Here is a 20,987-nt window from a genome sequence, read left to right as displayed (position 1 = left end):
CTCCACTTTCATGAAGCTGCACAAGGCAACTTTTGCACATTGGCGGCCCCTAACGGCAGTGAGATGTAACGTTTCGTTTTTGTTTTTTTGTTTTTTTTATGACTTCTATTCATAGTATTCCCATGATGTCACATGCATTTCCTAGCCAGTTCATTGGCTGTGGCATAATGTTGTTTTCCCTTCAAAGACCCCCCCCCATCCTTAAAGTTGTTGCCAGCAGTCATATCATGTAGCATTGTGGATCGTTTTTGACTCTAGTGATTTCTGTTAAGGCCCACACACACCAAACCCACGGCAAAGAACTAGCGGCAACGAACGCCGACTGTAGCGTCTCGTATGTCGGGGTCAATAAGTTGCACTTGAACACATCGCAAAGACTGCAGCCGACGGTCAACTACAGTACAGTACGTACTGTACTGTGCCTGTGTGAGACTGCAGATATACAAACCGTTCACATGATACCTACATGAAATAAAGCAGCAGTTTGCTTACACCACTCTCGCTCACCACTTAGAGACGGTTTCATAATATAGCTAAGAGAATATGTCTGATAAAAAGTTGCAAGAGACACTGGCATATGTCAGCTCTTGGCCACGTCGTTGTGAAAATATGAGTGCATTGGAATGATCAGATGAGATGAAGTAAAAAAATGCATGCCCGTTTTGTGCATGCCCTCTCTTCGTGTGCACTGATTCGCTTAAGCTGATCACCAGCCAATCAGAGTGATTTCGACTAGAGGCAACGATGCGGGACACAGCGTAAGGACCAGGGCCACAGACGCTCACCGAGGGCCGACCGTCGGCCCCGTGTGTCCGGGACTTTAGGTGTTTCTCACATGTCTCACAGTGTCACCTGGGAAACAAGACATCCTGCTGTTTTCAACCCACTTTAGTACATTTTAAAATTCAACACAACTGACACAGCAGATCAACAGGAAGTACAAAGTCCCCAGTGGATTAAACCATGTTCCGTTCCAAAGAGGCCTTTTAGGCAGCGATCTGCGTTTAGAATAAATGGACTAAAGCTTTCTCTGGCGTTATCCATATTATGTGTGACCTAAGAATGACCCTGCTGTCCAAACAGAGCTGCCACAGCAACACATTAGTGGGATGACCCGCGTCACATTTGGAGTGACAGTGGCTACACAGCTCTGCACTGTTGAGTGGAGGTCAGGTCAGGTGACAGAAATGTGTAGACATGTGCTCTGCCTGCTTCCTGCCTCGGGATTGGCAGGGTGTCTTGTTTCTTGTTCATCCTTAATCTGTTAGGTACGTTTTGTCATGTGGTAATGGAGCACTGGAGTGTGTGTGTGTGTGTGTGTGTGTGTGTGTGTGTGTGTGTGTGTGTGTGTGTGTGTGTGTGTGTGTGTGTGTGTGTGTGTGTGTGTGTGTGTGTGTGTGTGTGTGTGTGTGTGTGTGTGTGTGTGTGTGTGTGTGTGTGTTGGTGTATGCGTGTGTGTGTGCATGTGCTAGTTTGTTGCTGCTAGGTCTAGAGTTATCACATGTTGCTCTCCCAATTCTTGAGTGCATGTGCACTGGAGACTGAGGTTTCTGCATCACACTTGTGTCAATGGAATATTGGACCAGACTTGGCTTCCAAGCTATTTGTGATGTTACAAATCCTGCTCGTAGTAAATTGGATTTTCAATGAGCACAGAGAAACTTTCCACTTTCAGCAGACGAATGTGAGAAAACATCCTTCTAGTGTCAAAGTTGTGCACAATGAAGCTCAAACACAGTGAAGCTCAAACATCCACCTATAGGGAGTGGGACAAGAAGAAGAAAAATAGGCGGTCTTTAACCTTTATTTTGCTGTAAGATCCATTCGTGAAACAAAAGATACATTAAATGGTTGCAAAATCCAAGAAAAAGCAAGAAGAGTTTGCAAACAAATCCAGCTCTTACTTTTGATGCACCACACCTGAGTCAAAGTCACCTTCCAGACTGTCTGGGATCGTCGATGGTCACACTGTGAAAACATGCTGTGTGTCAAATTGAATTGGACCTGGCTTTGAATTGGATTTAGAAACACGGCTGTAGAGCTGGAGACTACCTAAGCTGAGTGTCTCAGACACACCCTCCACGGCCAAATCCAGTGAACTCTCACCACTATAAGAGCAATACGGCTGAACCTATTCTCCAGAATGTTGTTTTTATTACCAGAGAGGGTTTGCTCCGTTTTGAGCTGCACCTTCGTCTCGGCGTAGTGAAATTGGGGTTAGATTTTGTCCCAGGGTCCCCCATCTGATGCGATTTTTGCTTTTAGATGTTTTATTACATGGATGTTCATGGAAAGATTGCGGGGATATTTATTATTATTATTATTATTATATATTTCCCAAAATAAGAAAAAATAATTCCAAGTCATTTCATAAGCCCATTGCTAAAATGGTATATGCACGGCACGCCACAACTAGTTCTCCCTCCCTGCAGGTGTCAACTGCTATGCTACTACTCACGTCACGTTCACGCAGGTCCAAACTGCACGCACTCCAACTAGCTAGCAAACATTGATGGATGGCTCAAACGCCACGTCCTCTCAATGTGGATTCAGGTTCAGAGGAGCCCGGTGACAAAAGGAAAAAGAGGTCAAACCCAAACACCAGCAGTTCAGTGACAAATATAATTTGTATGGATTTACGTACGTACGTACGTACGTCTGCAGAAGATTGTGAACCACTGTTTTAAGGAATATGGATTTTACCTGACTTCTTCATCCCTATTACAGCAAGTACAGTAACTGTTGTACAGTGACTCTTGTACAGTAACTGTTGTACAGCGACTCTTGTACAGTGGCTGTTGTACAGTGACTGTTGTACAGTGACTGTTGTACAGTAACTGTTGTACAGTAACTCTTGTACAGTAACTCTTGTACAGTAACTGAGGTACAGTAACTGTTGCACAGTGGCTGTTGTACAGTAACTCTTGTACAGTAACTGAGGTACAGTAACTGTTGCACAGTGGCTGTTGTACAGTAACTGTTGTACAGTGGCTGTTGTACAGTAACTGTTGTACAGTAACTGTTGTACAGTGGCTGTTGTACAGTAACTGTTGTACAGTAACTGTTGTACAGTAACTGTTGCACAGTAACTGTTGTACAGTAACTGTTGTACAGTAACTGTTGCACAGTAACTGTTGTACAGTAACTGTTGCACAGTGCAGAAGACATGCTTTCTAACATAATTAAATGCGGGCGGTGTCGCGCATGCTGTCATGCATTCTTAGGCACTGCGATCAGATTTGTCTTGAGGGGTCCCACCCACTCTGCTGCCCACAGAAACACTCAGGACACTGCACAGCTTTCAAAGAAGCTGTGAGCAAAAACTCAACCCAGTGACTTTTCCCATTGACACCCCTACAGCTTAGATCCGTACTGATGAAACAAACACATGCAGTATAACCCCAAATTCCTGTGAATTCTGTGCTATGGATTTAAAGTTACACTGAGTGAATGACTTGTTCACTTTGTGTATCTTTGTTTTGAGACTATATTCCACATACTGCTGGGTGTAATGCCATTGTAGAAATATTAGACTGCTTGAAAGCAGACTATCAGGCGCAAACCGTCTCGCACTGCATTCTGTTGTCTCTCATTTCAAAGTGTCAGTTGAGAACAAACAGCTGTAGATGTAGAAAATAGCTGACAACAAATGAAAGCAAATGATAAGGGAAATACTATTGGAGTCAGGAGTCTAGTGGTAGATCTGGAGGTGTTATGTGATGACACGGCCACATTATAAATCAGTATGATTTGATCTGCTGTGAAAAACCACAGAATCGTGTGAGACACGTGTTTAAAATCCGACTGTATCTCCACCAGCCTGAGGGAACAATCTCTCTCTCTCTCTCTCTCTCTCTCTCTCTCTCTGTTTCTCTCTCCCTCTATTCGCCTCATCTGCCTCTTCGGTCTCACCTCCCTGCAATTCCACTGAATCTCCCTTGTCCGATGGGAATATCCGCAATCATAGTAAATTGCAAAGACTTCCTGACTTGTCCCACAAATGATCTTTGGGGATTAGTAGACTAACAAATCAAATGACTTTGTCACGGGGCAAAAAGAAAAACATTCCAGGAATCAAGTACAATCATTTGTATAGACTGAAATGGATTTGTTCCTGTTCGTTCTAAGGCGTTAAAGTTAAGAGTGAATGATTTAGTTACTTTATATCAAACAGTACAGTAAGTACTAAGTAGCGACTCAACTTAGTATTTGCTGATTCATCATACTGTAATGCTCTTGCAGAAATATGATATGATATGATATCAGGCACAAACTGCCTTTAGTTGTATCTCATTTCAAAGTGAAGGACAGTTGTGCTTGGGGTTTGAGATGGAAGAGAAAGTGTGATACTGTATGAGCACTGCAGTCCAAATATGGTGGTTACGCTAGAGCTTTCTCGTACTCTTTCTGTCTTTGGCCCCCTCCTTCCTTCTCCTTCACTACATTAATGAGTCCATATGGTCTCATGGTATGTATACATTCTGTGAACTCAGTGAACTCAGCCTTGCAGAGATCATGAAGGATGACATGCTTGATTGTATTAGCTTTGGTTGGCTTTCCTAGACTCCGTTCCTAGAGATTCAAGATATTTATTGTCACTCCGACCATTGTACAAGTATGCATGTGTGAAATCCTTATGCTAAGGGGCTCCTGTTACAGGACGTAGGGCAAGTACATAGATACTAGGCATGGGTCGATTTCCGGTTTGTCCGGTCCGGTGTACGACCTTAAACCGGTTTGATTTCATGCCAACCGACAGAACCGTCATGTATCTTTATGCCACGTTTTGGTAAATTAAAAGGCAACCTCAGCGGGGTAGTATAGCGGTAGATTCCCTGCCTCCGAACATGAGGGTCGCAGGTTCGTATCCACGTGTTACCTCCGGCTTGGTCGGGTGTACCTGAGGGTGGGAAGCCGGATTGGGGGGATGTGTCCTGGTCGCTAGCGCCACCTCTGGTCGGTCGGGGCGCCTGGTCGGGGTGGAAGGGAACTGGTGGGAATAGCGTGATCCTCCCACGTGCTACGTCCTGTTGGTGAAGCTCCCCCTGTCAGGTGAAAAGAAGCAGCTGGCAACTGCACATGTGGGACTACAGGATGTCTAATGTGTGATTGTAACTGCTAAAGCTGGAGGCTAGAAGCTAAATATCTTGTGATGATCATCCCAGTGTGCAGTCTGGAGCTTCAGACAATGAGTAGAAACCATAGACTGTTTAAAATCAGGTAGAAACTACAGGGGGCAGTAGTGATGCCTAGTGTCTATAAGCTCAAATATAATATGGCTGTTTGGATAACATGGCTGTATTTTACTTACAGTAGAGCCCCAGATACCATACCTTAACCTATCTCTGCTCTGTGTTTTGTCCAGGTGAACCTCTGTTCCCCGGTCAACAATGAAACCTACCAAGAACGACTGCTCCGCCTAGAGGGGGACAAGGAGTCTCTGGTGCTACAGGTCAGGACTGTGTGTGAGTGTGTGTGTGTGTGTGTGTGTGTGTGTGTGTGTGTGTGTGTGTGTGTGTGTGTGTGTGTGTGTGTGTGTGTGTGTGTGTGTGTGTGTGTGTGTGTGTGTGTGTGTGTGTGTGTGTGTGTGTGTGTGTGTGTGTGTGTGTGTTTTTGGTTCGCGCGTGTGCGTGGGTTTGCCTTGTCTCATTTACTGTATGTCAAGCAGTCTTTTAAGCAGATTGTCTTGCATGTTTTAACAGAATAATATAACATAAATCAAACAGTATGCAAGAACAACAAAGTAGCGACATTCTAATTTCAAACAGTAACTAATAACGCATTGCAAAAAAGGAAAAAGTATTACGCTCTACTCTCCATGTATGTGTGTGTTCTTTTTGACACTGCTGTGCTCATCATCTCATGTGCTTAGTGTCCACAAAGAGGACCAGCATTACAGAACCACCAGACATCAAAACACAGCAACACATCTGGGAAGTCTTATGTGTGTGTTGCTAATGTTTTGTACAGCAAACCTGTATGACTTGAATAGACTTTACCTGGATTTTACCGACTTAGTTTTATGTACAGCATCACAAGTGAATGAACCAGGTTTTAAAATAATTAGTATGTCACACTGGAAAAACATGTTATTACCCAGAGAGTGTAATCCTAGTAGTACTTTCAGTCATTCCATGTTGTTCCACAACAAACATGTCCGGACACCACGGCTCTGCCTGAGCATGTGTTTAGCACCGGCGTTTACAGTAACTGGAGGGGGCGGAGCTGCAGAGTACATGTCTCTGACTGCACTGTGTGATGTCATGGTGAGGTGGAGGGGGCGGAGCTACAGGTTACATGTCTCTGACTGCACTGTGTGATGTCATGACGAGCTGGAGGGGGCGGAGCTGCAGAGTACATGTCTCTGACTGCACTGTGTGATGTCATGGCGAGCTGGAGGGGGCGGAGCTGCAGATTACATATCTCTGACTGCACTGTGTGATGTTAGTCTCGGCTCCCAGACGTTTGGTGAGCTGTGCCACCAAACGTCTGGGAATTTCACTGTCAGAAACTGTGTCGCCGAGCACGGCGAGAACCGCCGGCAGCAGACACGCCTACATTTATTATTAGAATTTTATTTGGTACCGGCAATGCCATTTATCATAGTCCTAACACAGAGCATGAAGCTGATATGCTCCAAACAAAATTTATAGCTGTGGTTTATTTTACAATAGTTTTTCCTACCCGGAAGTGGTCCGCTTGATACTGTGAACTTGTGTGAAGTCATCAGCAGCCAGCAGGCTCTGTAACGTAGCCTCGGGAGTCGGGTTTATCACTGGGGGAAAGACCTCTAGCCGCCGGGGCCGGATGAAACACGTCCTATTAACAGGTTATGTTTGTTTCTAAGTGATTAATATGTTTCTCCGCAAATGCGTCGATGTTTTGCGAGACACCGGTTCTGCATGCGAACTGCCCCCAGAAAGCAGACGGGGCGGAGCTACAGATTACATGTCTCTGACTGCACTGTGTGATGTCAAGAGGCTCTGAGCTGTTTCTGTCTCTCTGCTCTTACATCACTTCATACTGAGCCTCGAACGGTTCCTCAAGCTCTCTTCAGCTGAGAGAGAGACAGAGAGGGAGAGAGAGAGACACAGACAGAGAGAGAGAGAGAGAGAGGGGGAAAGAGAGTGAGAGAGACACAGACAGAGAGAGAGAGAGAGAGAGAAAGAGAGAGAGAGAGACACAGACAGAGAGAGAGAGAGAGAGAGACACAGACAGAGAGAGAGAGACGGAAAGAGAGAGACAGACAGAAAGAGAGAGAGGTGCATTTGTTTTGTAATTTGAGGAAGTTCACAGAGGCTGGCAGAAAAGCGCGCATCACCCGCCTGGTGGCTCTTGTTTGTAAAGGTGTTGCAAAACCCATATCTCATTCCTGTGGCCCCCTCACCACCGGTCTCACACACACACACACACACACACACACACACACACACACACACACACACACACACACACACACACACACACACACACACACACACACACACACACACACACACACACACACACACACACACACACACACACACACACACACACACACACACACACACACACACACACATACTTATTACACATTCCTCCAGCTTCAGTTTGACTTTTGCTCTGATTGGTCGATAGCCAAGGTGACCGGGGCTTGTGTTTCCTGACAGACGATTTAATTGGCTGTTGACAGGTGTGTCCACCCCCCACCCCTGTATCGTGCTTTGCTTTACTTTGCCTGGTTCTCCTTCACGGCTCTCTTGTAGGTGAGGTGTTCTCTTGCTTGTGTGTGTGTGTGTGCGTGTGTGTGTGTGTGTGTGTGTGTGTGTGTGTGTGTTGTGTGACCGTACACATGCTCAGTGCTCATACTGACTTATGTAGCCCGGCGGGGAACTTTCACCTCCATTTGTTTGTGTGTGTGTGTGTGTGTGTTTGTGTGTGTGTGTGTGTGTGTGTATAGCTCAGCAGTGGCGCGTGGCAGAGGTAAGAACCTGACTTTGTTACATCGGCTCATTCTCTTTAACATTAGGACGTTATACATTTCCATTAAAGCTAATATTAAAGCTAATGGCTTTGTGGCATTGCAGCATTACTTACTTAGATTCGTTTATTTGTTTGAAGTGGCATTTTTGTTGCTATATGTGGACAAAGTCAATTTAAGATTTGCATTATAGATATTTATACTAAAGATTTCTTAAATATACTAACAAGAAATGTTCTTATACTAGCAAAATCAGTAACGTAAGCTACTTTCACTTCACTGTTGGCTTCACTCGACTTGACATGATTCATTATTAAAGCGTGCGAGAGACAAGATATAAGTTAGTGATAAGTAGCACAGAGGGTAGATTGTCTCTTATGTTTAACAGATAATCATCAGAAACATGCTGATGCTATCATCTGCACTTTAACACAATCAGTGTCTGAAAGAACGGTGGTTTCTCTCGTCTCCAGAGTGCAGGCAGGCAGGCAGGCAGGCAGGATCTGCTTTCAGGGTGAAAGTCAGTGAAGCCGAGCTACTGTCAGAGGGATTTAGCGCAGTTTAGGAGGATGTGTGTGTGTGTGTGTGTGTGTGTGTGTGTGTGTGTGTGTGTGTGTGTGTGTGTGTGTGTGTGTGTGTGTGTGTGCACGTGTGTGTGTCTGTGTCTGTGTGAATATGCTGGAGTGCTGTTAAATGCAGGTTGTTTCGGGCGTCTGGGTAGTGTAGCGGTAGATTCCCTGCCTACCAACACGAGGGTCGCAGGTTCGCGCCCCCCTGCTACCTCCGGCTTGGTCGGGCGTCCATACATGCACGATTGGCTGTGTCTGCGGATGGGAAGCCGGATTAAGGGTGTGTGTCCTGGTCGCTGCACTAGCGCCTCCTCTGGCCAGTTGGGGTGCCTGTTTGGGGCGGAAGGGAACTGGTGGGAATAGCGTGATCCTCCCACATGCTACGTCCTGCCAGGGAAGCTCCCCGCTGTCAGGTGAAAAGAAGCGGCTGGCAACTGCGCATGTGTCGGAGGAAGCATGGTCCTTGACAATTGAGGAGAAAATGGGGGGGGGGAATCTCGAAAGAAACGCAGGTTGTTTCGGTGTTGAAGAATGTCAGAATGAATGTGTGTTTGTGTACGGAGAAAGTCTTGGAAATGTGTGTATGAGGTGTATTATAAAAGTGTGTGTGTGTGTGTGTGTGCGTGCGTGCGCATGTGTGAGAGAGAGAAAGAGAATGTGGCAAACAATAGCATCACTGTCCCTCTGTGCAGAGCTGTGTGTGTATTTTTGCATTTGTATGTGTGTGCACCTGTGTCTGCATGTGCACCGCTATGATCGTGTGTGTGTGTGTGTGTGTGTGTGTGTGTGTGTGTGTGTGTGTGTGTGTGTGTGTGTGTGTGCTCAAGCTATGCTGTTACATTCTGTTAGTGTGTCTGTCCATCCGAACTCTGTGTGAATGTGTGTGTTTGTCCTAATACTGTCTGCATGTGTGTCACCCATTAGGTGAGCGTTCTGACAGACCAGGTGGAGGCCCAGGGAGAGAAGATCAGAGATCTAGAAACATCTCTGGTGGAACACCATCACAAACTGGTCTCCACTGAGGAGATGCTGCAGCAGGTGAGACGCACACAATGCAATGCAGAAACAGACCCACACTGCCAGACAAGCAATTTACACACCTACACCCAGAATTATGAATTATTAACATGTTCACTGCCAATGACGAGTTGACTCGTCAAACACAATCCAACCGTTCACTGCCAATGACGAGTTGACTCGTCAAAAAAAAAATATATTTTTTTTGACGGTGCTACGTGGATCAATGCCCCCCACGTCTCCTATAAAAATATTGGAAGTATTGAATTAGTATAATCTATTTTACCGACCAACTAAGTGGCGACAGTGCTCTCCCGACAGAGAGAAAGGCAACCAAAAACAGCCGCGGGCGATTTTACAGTCATCAGTCACCAGACTCGCCCGAGAGCGGCCGCGCCAGCAGAGCAGCACACCGAGAGCGGAGAGCGGTGCTGGCGTGGGGGATTGCAAATTTGCATAATAGATTATGGGTGAAACACACTTTGAAACACCCGCAGAAAGGCCAGAATCGCACGCATTCCGAAAACCCAGAAACGAACGAGCCTCATTCTCATACTGTAGGCGAAAACGCTTTCACGCTGCTGCACACGGGCGGGTGGGTTCCAAAAATAGACTGGGTGGGCAGCATAAAGCCTAGAATCGCACAAAGCTTCATCAAAGCTCTCAACCGAAAATCCAAGAAACGATTGAGTCCTATCCACAGTCCACACTCGCCACACTCGCCGACGAGGGGCCGCCAGAGAGGGAGGCTGCTCACTGCTCAGACAGGCAGGAGAAACTGGCTTGTGACAAACGCCACCAGACACGCCCACGGAGGGAGGAGTTTAAGGGAGAGGGTGTTCAGAACTATATTGTTCAGATGTCTGATCTCTCACTGATGCCAAAAATAAATGGTTAAAGTGACTGTTCTGCCTGTTTGATTGAATTTCACAAAACTGTGATTATCTCAGCTTCCTGTCTCAGACACTGAAACCATGCTGTACTCAACGGCTAATATCTACATAACTACTAACTCTACAAACTAACTCTTTTAGACAGAGAAAGCACACATTCTATTAGTACTTTTGTGAACTTCGTGTTCACAAAGTCCAAGCAGAAAATTATCCTCGGCTCTTGTAAAATGAGCCAGAATCCTCAAAAAACGGCTTGGCAGAAGCTACCTACAGTAAAAAAAAAATGGCTGGCAGTGAATGTGTTAAAGAAGAATTATTAAAGAAGTAAAGTGGGGCCATTCAGGTTCAAGACATCAACAGCTGTTGGAAAAGGCTTTAAACTGTTTTGAAAGGTCCCATATGATAGGAATTCAAATTTCCCTCTGTTTATATACGTGATCAAGGATGCTGTATGAAGACACTGTTAACATTTGATTCATTTTGAATGGTTAACCTTTATTTATACAGGGGGAGTCTCACTGAGAGCAATGCTCTCTTTTTCAGGAGCGCCCTGTTCACATTCACACACACATTCACACCTGGAAGCTGTCAATTTAAGGTTATGGGCAATAGCCTGATCCTGCCATGCGCTATGTCCTGCCGGTTGTCAGGTGAAAAGAAGCGGCGGGCGACTGCACATGTATCGGAGGAAGCATGTGCTAGTCTACGGCTCTTCCCAGATCGGCAGACAGAGTGGGGTTGAGAAAATGGGAGAGAAAGCGAGAGAAAAAAGTGTTGGTAGCATGGTACTGATTGAACGTCTCTGTCCCTGAGTGTAGATAGGAGCAGTTGAATAGTAGAGAAGTGGCATAGCGCTGTAAATGAGTCAATAGAGGAGTGGCAGTGTTTGATTCACAGCATGACTGCACCTGTGTGCTGTTGACCTCTGACTCACCTGTCCAGTTTCACAATGGCTTTAACGCAGAAGATGAGAACAAGTAGGCTTGAGAGGTCAAAGCTCAACGTCTCTGTGTTTCTTCCTGTTATTACATGACTCATCTAACAAAATGAGCTGAGACAGTGAAGAGTGGATTGGTCTGCTACTCCCATTCTATATAGCGCTTTGTATGTTTTAAAGCTGCTCTTTATTGTTGCCAAGTGACAAATGTTATACAAAAGATCAACATACAAGAATAGACATTAATATGATACTTTATGCTTAAAAACTATGTAAACATTCAGTCTATCTTTGATCTACTAGTGGGTAGCTTTCTTAGCGCTGGTATACTAAGGTGCTGTATTGAGGGGAATATGGGTATGTGGGCTACTAAAGTTTGTCTAGGTTTTACCTGTGCAGACAAAACAAAATGACTCCTCCCAAGACAGATTTTGAACAGGGAACTACTGGTGAAATGATGGTTATGACAGCCGATTAGCACTATCAGATTAGTGCCCAAAACTGCTGTTTTAAATTAGGGATATGTCCAATTGATCAGTGATTGATTTGAAATGTGTGCAGATGTGTGACTTGACTTGTGGCTTGGTAGACATAGATTTAGGTAATAGATGGAATACTGGTGTATATATAATATAATAAAATCTTGAATGGATAGTTGGAATATATTGGATACATTCACCCCGCAAACACTTGCTCTGATGGTTAAAAAAAAACTTACATTTCCAAAATGTCAACATTCCAGGAACTAAGAAAAATCTTGACAGCTTGTTTTTAGCAGAAAATCCTGGTTCACAGATACAGTATATTATGTTGGAAATTGAATCGTTTTCAGTGCTTTCATAGCTATCGCAGTATATTCAGCCTACCTGTGATTGGTTTAAAGTATAAACCAATCACAATCATGGGCCTTGCGAAATAGCGTTGGGGCGGGACTTGTTTTGGTGGAACCAAATTGCTAAATCCCCACAAAAGAAAACAGCATATAAAAGAGTAAAACGTATGTCGATCGTGTCAAACCTGCCATGTTCAGTCAGCGTGTAGGTTGCTAGCTCGCAGTTTGTTGTTGTTTCATGAAGCGACAGGTACTTTGAAAACATGCTGAATCCCCTCCCGCTCCGTCTGAAATGGACAGCACCAATGACAAAGCTTAGCCTACTTCTGTTGAGTCAGACTACCTGGAGACTGTAGGTCAGCCATGACTGTTGAGTCAGACTACCTGGAGACTGTAGGTCAGCCATGACTGCATCATTGAACCCTGAGTGCGTTCACATGGTTCCAATTGTTGTGTTTGACGTCAGTGACTGAGGCTGCCTGTCAGGCTGTACACAACACAGCCACAACTCTCCCTTATAGATAGATAGATAGATAGATAGATAGATAGATAGACTTTATTGCAGACTCAAGGTCCATACAAAAATACAGTCAAATACACATAATACAAAGAAAATTAAAAGAAAACACAAAATAAAAATAGTCTAGTGACTTATTTTAAAAGACACCTATACCAGTGCTCCCAAAGCTGAGACGTGCAGCGTGTGGCACTGTACGCAATGTTCACCAGCACCACCACAAGTTGATTTTCAGAATCATTTAGCCGACAGATAAACCTGTACATTACATTTCTCAAGACAGCTTGCAGTGTGTTCACTCCAGCACTCACAAACATCTCACTCGCACTAGTCCATCTGGGCCTTTTTAGCAGTATTCTCAGAGCATCATTATATGCCACTTGCAGTCTCTGAAGGCTGGCTTTTTTATAGTTCAACCACAGATGTGCAGTGTACAAAGGTGAACAGTACGCTGTAAACAGAGTCAGTTTCACTCCATCAGTGCAACAACCAAATTTACGTGACAATACATTTGCTCGCACATACAACATACGACACAGAGGATAAATGTTCTCGTCATCTGTCAGTTGGTCTGTGATCACGTGACCAAGATATTTAACTTCACTGCAGACATTCAGAACATTACCAGACAGATTATAGAGAACATTTAAGTTACATTGGCTTTATTTCATAATCAATAAGCCATAGCAGGTAGACTATACCAGCCCATACCTGCGGGAGAAGAATGTTATTGATACTTTATAAATTCCATTCTACAACACTCCCCATGGAGGCAGTCTCATCAGCTGCCTGTCAGGCTGTACACAACACAGCCACAACTCTCCCCATGGCAGAATCAAGCCTCTGTCTCCGCTCATCAACAGACTCTTTGTCCTCTTCGCTGTCAACACCCAGGTTAGAAAGCCAAAGCCCCAAAATAAATCCCCCCCATGGGGCTTTGACGTTTATCTAGTCCCATATCGGAATCCATATATGCAGTGTTACAAAAGCAATGCTGGGAGTCAAAATCGCTCGGTCAGTCAGTTGGTCGGCCCATTAAAAGTTCCCCACCCTTTAGCGGGCACAGTTTACATCCTAAGATGCTGAAATTTGGCATGGAGATTGTGTGTGTGTGTGTGTGTGTGTGTGTGTGTGTGTGTGTGTGTTCATGCCAATCCTTTATATAAAAGGGAGGTTCTGCAGTTTTGGTCACGTTTTGGTCACACTCGAGGCAATTGTGATGTCACTGATGATGTCATAGACATTGTGACATCATCGTCTATGACATCATCAGTGAATGTCTATGACATCATCAGTGATAATGTCACAATGTCTATGACATCATCAGTGATGCCCCTGCTATCCTGCATTTTCCAAAATTTGCATGTTCTGTATCACTGATTCACTGTACTTCGAGGATAACGTCTTTTTAAAAAGTAAACTAAATAAAAGCACAAATTACTCAACTTCTACTTGAGAAATAGCATTGTTTGTGTCCCATCAGTACAGTAGGCTACTGTGAATTACAGTATGTGAGTTCTTTGTACCCACAGCTGTTTTCATAACATTTCTCCACCACCCGCTCGCTGTTCCTAGCAGTTCCCTTATCTTACAGTGCTGCGTGACTCATGACTGGAGGGTAGTAGATTTTATTGGACTTGGCTGCACCGATCTGCAGCTGCTGTCCAGGTTTGTGGCTTGGTCCCATTTCACAGTTAATGAGCCCTGGTCAAATACCTTGTGTGATATGGGACGGCTCAGTGTGGAGTGTGGAGAAAGATAACGCTTGTCTGCGTTCTGTGTGTGTGGGTGTGGCCTAAGATGATGTGTGCTATTGTGTCAGCCTCTTAGAGTAATTATCATCACCCAAAGTCGTGCCTCCTAAATCTCCTCCATAAATAGTTATAAAGCTAATTTGAAGCATGTTGAAGGTGACATCATGTCTGGCCACAGTACGTAAGTCCTGTTCCTGTGTCTGTGTGTGTGTGTGTGTGTGTGTGTGTGTGTGCGTGTGTGCGTGTGTGCGTGTGTGCGTGTGTGTGTGTGTGTGTGTGTGTCCATCCAGCCATGTAACAGCTTGTGTCAGTGCCGAAGGGCTGCTTAATGTGGGAACCCTAACTAATAGAGAATTAGGCCTGAGTCAGCACACACATACACACACACACACACACACACACACACACACACACACACACACACACACACTGTTCTCATGGTAGAGGGAATCCTCCCACTCATGTAGTCATAGAAATAGACTGTCGTTATTCTGAGGAAGACAGAAAGACATTATGCACCACTATTACGTACATGTGTTACAGTGCCATGGTTACACACACACACACACACACACACACACACACACACACACACACACACACACACACACACACACACACACACACACACACAGTGCGTCAGTCAATTTTAGCTTTCATAAACATCTCAAAACCAGGAAACTGTTATTATTAATTACTTCCTGGCAAGGAAGTGGCAATGATTCTAAAGCAGCAATGATTCTAGAGAAATTACGTCATATAGTGGAGTAGATCCATTTTGACAGACTTCAATTCCCCACCACCACCACTACTACTACTACTATCCTTAAAAAATAGAATAGATTAATTTTGATTTTGATTGCGGTTTCAGTTAGTGAGACTTTCAAAAGGGTCATGCACCAAAAATGCATAAATGTTTACGTGGTGAGACTGGAGAGACACAATGAGAAACACTTTACTGTAGCTGCAGCCATCATCTGGGTGTTATGAAACATAATCAATTAAATAAATAAACTATCACTTAAGCCCCTTTTAAATTGGCCCAAAACCCCAGTACAGTATATCCACAAACTACCGGATTTTTCTTCAGTCTAAAAGTTACAAAGCTGTTAGTGACAGCCGATTAGACCCCCAAATGACATGGATATTTATCGGATCAGCTGTGAACGGTTGTGACCATATTGTGGTGTTGCAACAGATGTATCGAGGTCAATCTACTGGTTTAGTTTGTGTCCAGATGCACCTGCATGCCCTGCAGCTTGTGACAGTGAGTTTATGCACTGAAACGCCCACTCAGCTGAATGGGTTGGGAGGCAATGTGAAAGTTTCAATGGCCTAATTCTTTTCTTTCAATATTTTATTTTGTAATTTCCAGATCAACAACAAACAAAAACAAACAAACTCAGATACGGGAAAAGAAAAGAAAGCAAAGAAGAAAATACATTATACACAAAAACAAACAAACAAAACATATATCAACACTCCAATGTCAATGTGATGCCACCAGCCACACAAGGTGCCTACGTGCCCGCAAGAGACGCTATGTATGGGATCTCACACAAGGGGGTGCATGAGAGGCGAGTCACCCATCGCCCCTAACCTTGTCAAGGTAGGCCAGAAACGGGTCCCAAATGGTTAGAACTCTCCCAAGTGGGTTGGTCCTCAGATACCTGAGTCTCTCCATCCATATAACAGAGGTCATGTCTGTCAACCAGGGTGGAGAGGGGGACTTCCATTCCTGCAGAATGAGTTTCTTGGCGACAATTGTCCCCTGTGTCAGAGATTGTTGCACAGCTGTAGGGAAGTCGAGAGAGGAGTCCGAGCAACCGAAGATGGCGAGTTCTGCCTCTGGCTGAAGGCCTATTCTGTTGGCCTTAGAGTACCAGTCAAATATGTTTGGCTTCAATGGCCTCATTTAACATTTACCACATGCTGTAGTCGTGTATAACCAGTCATTTTGATGTAAAAAAAAAAGAAAGAAAAAGGCAATAGATGGAGAATGGAGAGTAGAGCTTTTCCTTTAATTCCGCTATCAATCATTTTGTAAGAGTATGATGTTTAATTTTGAGGGGATGCTAATGTGTCATGTGCTGCGAGCCAGCTCAACCATTACCCCTCAAGAGCGGTGCTTATCCTGCTACAAGTAACGCTGGTGTTAGATTGCAAACGGACTGTCAACTGCCATAACTAAGCAGATTTTCTGTGCCTGTGTGTCTGTGTGCGTGCGTGCCTGTGTGTGTCCTGTGTGTGTGTGTGTGTGTGTGTGCGTGCGTGCGTGCGTGCGTGCGTGCGTGGTGAGCTGGAGTGATTATGGGGTTTTAGCTGTCTGTCTGTGGCTGCGGTGTTGACACAATTTATTGACCATGTGATCTTGCAGTTTGGAGAGTACGGTGGCCCTCTGGTCAAAAAGTGTTAAATTATCTGCATATTGTAAAAAGTGTTAAAAAGTATTGTGCTTTATTTTACTTATGTACTGACAGGTTTATTTCAGTTTCATTTTGAGGCAAATTATATGGGGGAAATGACGAAGCAGAGTTGGGAAGTAAGGCAAATGGAATAAAGTACATGCATGACTTTTGTAGTTTCACCAATAGATGCGAATGGGACCAGCAGTAGTGTCATATTACGTTAGCGTTGTACAACATTAGTTGCACTTCCAGATGGTCACATTAAGTTTGACCCACATGCATGTCCATTGTTAGATTCATACAGAAAAAGATTTATATAATATGCCAAATATGTTTTGCTTTAATAAACACAGTTAAACAAGTTAATTTCCAAGTATCCTAAACAGCAGGCTGGTCACTATGCATCTTCAAATGTCATAACTACTAAATCCAGCAGGCTATTTCACTGTCACTCAATCTGGCATTGATTAAAAAAAAAATCTTAAAAGAAGTGGAAAATAATCTGAGATATTATCACTTGCTTCCCAAAACAAATCAACTTGTTTCAGGAATCTTCTCAAATTAAGAGACATTATCCTCCACCAGTGGACTGATGTTCCTTATTTCAAGATGGTCAGTTGTTTCCAGTAGGGTCTGGCTTTGTCAGTTGTTTCCAGTAGGGTCTGGTTTTGTCAGTTGTTTCCAGTAGGGTCTGGCTTTGTCAGTTGTTTCCAGTAGGGTCTGGCTTTGTCAGTTGTTTCCAGTAGAGTCTGGCTTTGTCAGTTGTTTCCAGTAGGGTCTGGCTTTGGGACAATTCAAGTGAAACAAGATACAGTAAGATCATTTCTGCATTGAGTAAATAGGGCGAAGGAGTTGGAAGCCAGAGATTTCAACAGCCATGGCCTCAGCTGAGAGTTCAGTTTTGAAAAGGCAAAGTGGGATTAGTAGTTTTGGATGGGGAAGCGAAAGCAACGGCCAGACGCACTGTCATGCACAGAGAGTTGGGAAAGAGATAAGTGTGTGTGTGTGTGTGTGTGTGTGTGAGACACACACACACACACACACACACACACACACACACACACACACACACACACACACACACCTTTCATAGTCAGTGTCAATGGACTTTATGTTTTTCTCTGTCTGTCTCTCTCTCTCTCTCTCTCTCTCTTTCCCTCCCATACCAAAGAGAGACAGGGATATATTAATAGAGAACCTAGCCTGTGTGTGTGTGTGTGTGTGTGTGTGTGTGTGTGTGTGTGTGTGTGTGTGTGTGTGTGTGTGTGTGTGTGTGTGTGTGTGTGTGTGTGTGTGTGTGTGTGTGTGTGTGTGTGAGAGAGAGAGAGAGAGAGAGAGAGAGAGTGACGTGTGTGTGTGTGTGTGTATGTGTGTGTGTGTGTGTGTGTGTTTGTGTGTGTGAGAGAGAGAGTGACGTGTGTGTGTGTGTGTGTGTGTGTGTGTGTGTGTGTGTGTGTGTATGTGTGTGTGTGTGTGTGTGTGTGTGTGTGTGTGTGTGTGTGAGAGAGAGAGAGAGAGAGAGAGAGAGTATATTTAGCCATGCAGGGTCTGGGCCCCCAGCCTAGCCTGGTTTGTCAGTGTGGGAAGAACATTGTACCCAGTCGAGCGGCATGCTGACTTCTCACCGCTCTGCACTCCGGTAGCTGTGTGTGTGTGTGTGTGTGTGTGTGTGTGCGTGTGTGTGTGTGTGTGTGTGTGTGTGTGTGTGTGTGTGTGCGTGCGCGCGTGCGTGCGTGTGTGTGTGTGTGTGTGTGTGTGTGTGTGTGTGTGTGTTTGAAGTGTGTATGTAGGTGTGGTTCGGATGGGAAAGTGGAGCTGTACCCCTGCTGTTTCTGTGTGTTGGTTCATGTATCTTAACGTATTTTGTGTGTGTGTGTGTGTGTGTGTGTGTGTGTGTGTGTGTGTGTGTGTGTGTGTGTGTGTGTGTTTAGGAGCTGCTGAGCAGGACCTCTCTGGAGACTCAGAAGCTGGACCTGATGGACGAGGTGTCGTTCCTCAAGCTGAAGCTGGTGGGCATGGAGGAGACGCCCCCCGACCCGCTGCACGCCCACCCCCCGGCACAGAGCAGTAACAAGGCCGAGGTATGGTGCAACACACCTGTGTGTGCGTGCGTGCGTGCGTGCGGTTCCCATAACCAGTGCTTCTGAAATCTTGTTTTGTTCCCAGGAACAGGCAAACTGCTGGTGCTTTGGTATTTAACCTGATTCATACAGTAGGTAGGGATTGGGACAATATAATTTCTCACAATATGATTCAATACGCAATATAGGCTTCATAATTCAATACAACTACAATACAATGTCATAAATAAGCGTTCAGTGACAACAGAGTCTGACTGTGCAGAATGACGTTGATTTCTGAGCCACAGATCTTTCGAGCGATGGCATTGGCTCGCTAGAGTGCAAACAACAATTTAAGAAATGTCATTACAAAGTGAAAGTAATACATTGGGGTGGAGAGCTTGTGAAACTGATGGTCGAGCGTCTCATTTATGATTACTGCAGCAGAATAAAATGAGCTGATATTGTGATTCATTCTTCTGCGCCACAATATGTATTGGCACCATTTTGTATGGTGATATATTGAATGTCGATCGAGCCCTTGCTGCATGTGTCTAAGTGGAAGTTCCCCAGTTGGGACTAATGTAGTCTCGCTGGCCAGCCTCCTCTCCCTTCCGTACGAGGAGTCTGGCGCCGCAGGTCTCCATAGTGGGATTGCAATGGGCGGCGCTTAGCGGCAGTGCCCTTGGAAAATAGTTTCAAACAATTCAACTTGGCGTTTTCAGCGTGTAGCAACGAGCTAGCGTGTAGGTTTCTGCCGTTAGCTTGCTAGCTAGTTAGCGTTGTTGTTTTCACTGCGGCGGCAGGGCACTGTTTACAGCGACACACAGGGAGGAGGGAGCGGAAGCCGCTCTGATTGACATGGTCGGAGCCAATGACAGAGCTTGTAATCAGCCGGGAGCGGACATCCGGCTGCCCACGAAACAGTCGCTCAAATGGGAGAGCAGAGTTGAGCGGGGAGGGTTTATCCTAGTTATGGAGACCTGCGGCGCCAGACTCCTCGGACGGAAGGGAGAGGAGGCTGGCCAGCGAGACTAGGACCAATGAGGTAGCGGTAAAAAAAACCCACTATGTTCATGTCTTTAAGATGATTTCAGCCATAACATAAATTCCTATTCCTGCTAATAAATAGGTGAGTAAATTGAGTTTAGGTGGGTCTACCCTCCACTACACTGTTACGGAAGTGGTCCCATATTAAACATGTACATACATACTCATAGAACTGTTGCTTTTGGACTAAAGTGTCCTAAATAATCTGTCACACGTCAACAGAGGATACATTGTTCTTTCCCCCACCTTTGTGTTTCCCTCTTGTTGAAACTAGCAACACAGAAGCATCAAATACAGTAGGCTGTAGGAACCAGAAGCCTTGTCCAACCTGCACATGTGGAGACACATGCTGAAAGTGAGACTGTCTGTGTTTTTCTCCGTCTGTGAGCAAAATGGAAAATAACCACATTCCTTCCAGGACAGTAAGGAGCACTGTATACTGTACTGTACATGACATGCTGTGTAAGGCCCAGAGCCTGTTTGTGTGTCTTGCCTGTTTTCTCTGTCTTGGAGCCAAAGGAAACGGTTAACAACATTCACCAGTGGCTATTGTGGTCGCAGCAACCCTCCATGCTCCAACCAAAATAGATGGCTTTCTCAGACCCAAAACGGTCCCCATTAGGACTGTGTATTCCTGGTGGTTTTATTGAACCAGGAGCATGTTGAGAATAGGACAGACTGAGAGGAGTGTTTAGTGTGCATCATCTAGGCTTTATTGAGTTAAAATGCTTGTTTTGTATTGTCTCCATTTTCATTGCTGTGGTTTGTGCACTGCTCTTCACCTGTCAATCAAACAGTGTGTGCAATGTAACTGTCTTTTTCCTTGGATTTTGTTGGTGCAGTTTAAGTTTCTCTGTTCTTTGTCTGTTCAGACATGGAGGCTCTCACTGCTCATGTTACAGTAACTACCCACTTCTTCTTGATTTATTCAAACAAACCATAAACCTGTAAACGCAAAACGCATCACTTCCCGAGAGGTTTTTTCCA

The 20,987-nt window shown here is 44.8% G+C and overlaps 1 protein-coding gene across 7 annotated transcripts in view; it reads left to right on the top strand.

The window, feature by feature from the left end:
* ppfibp2b (PPFIA binding protein 2b) overlaps nucleotides 1-20,987 on the top strand; it is a 92,369-nt gene that overhangs the window by 47,258 nt on the left and 24,124 nt on the right. For 6 of the 7 annotated variants that reach the window (XM_083655190.1, XM_083655189.1, XM_083655188.1 and 3 more), the window contains 3 exons: nucleotides 5,366-5,452; nucleotides 9,457-9,570; nucleotides 18,822-18,971. In XM_083655190.1, the coding sequence (XP_083511316.1) occupies nucleotides 5,366-5,452; nucleotides 9,457-9,570; nucleotides 18,822-18,971 (351 nt within the window). Of the gene's footprint in view, nucleotides 1-5,365; nucleotides 5,453-7,870; nucleotides 7,966-9,456; nucleotides 9,571-18,821; nucleotides 18,972-20,987 lie in introns of those variants that run through there. The other variant, XM_083655192.1, reaches the window with a different exon arrangement.

This window comes from Poromitra crassiceps (genome assembly GCF_964638095.1).
Source record: "Poromitra crassiceps genome assembly, chromosome: 18".
In the NCBI taxonomy this organism is placed as follows: Eukaryota; Metazoa; Chordata; class Actinopteri; order Beryciformes; family Melamphaidae; genus Poromitra; species Poromitra crassiceps.
The sequence above is the reverse complement of the archived record's forward strand: the minus strand, read 5'-3'. Positions and strand labels throughout refer to the sequence as shown.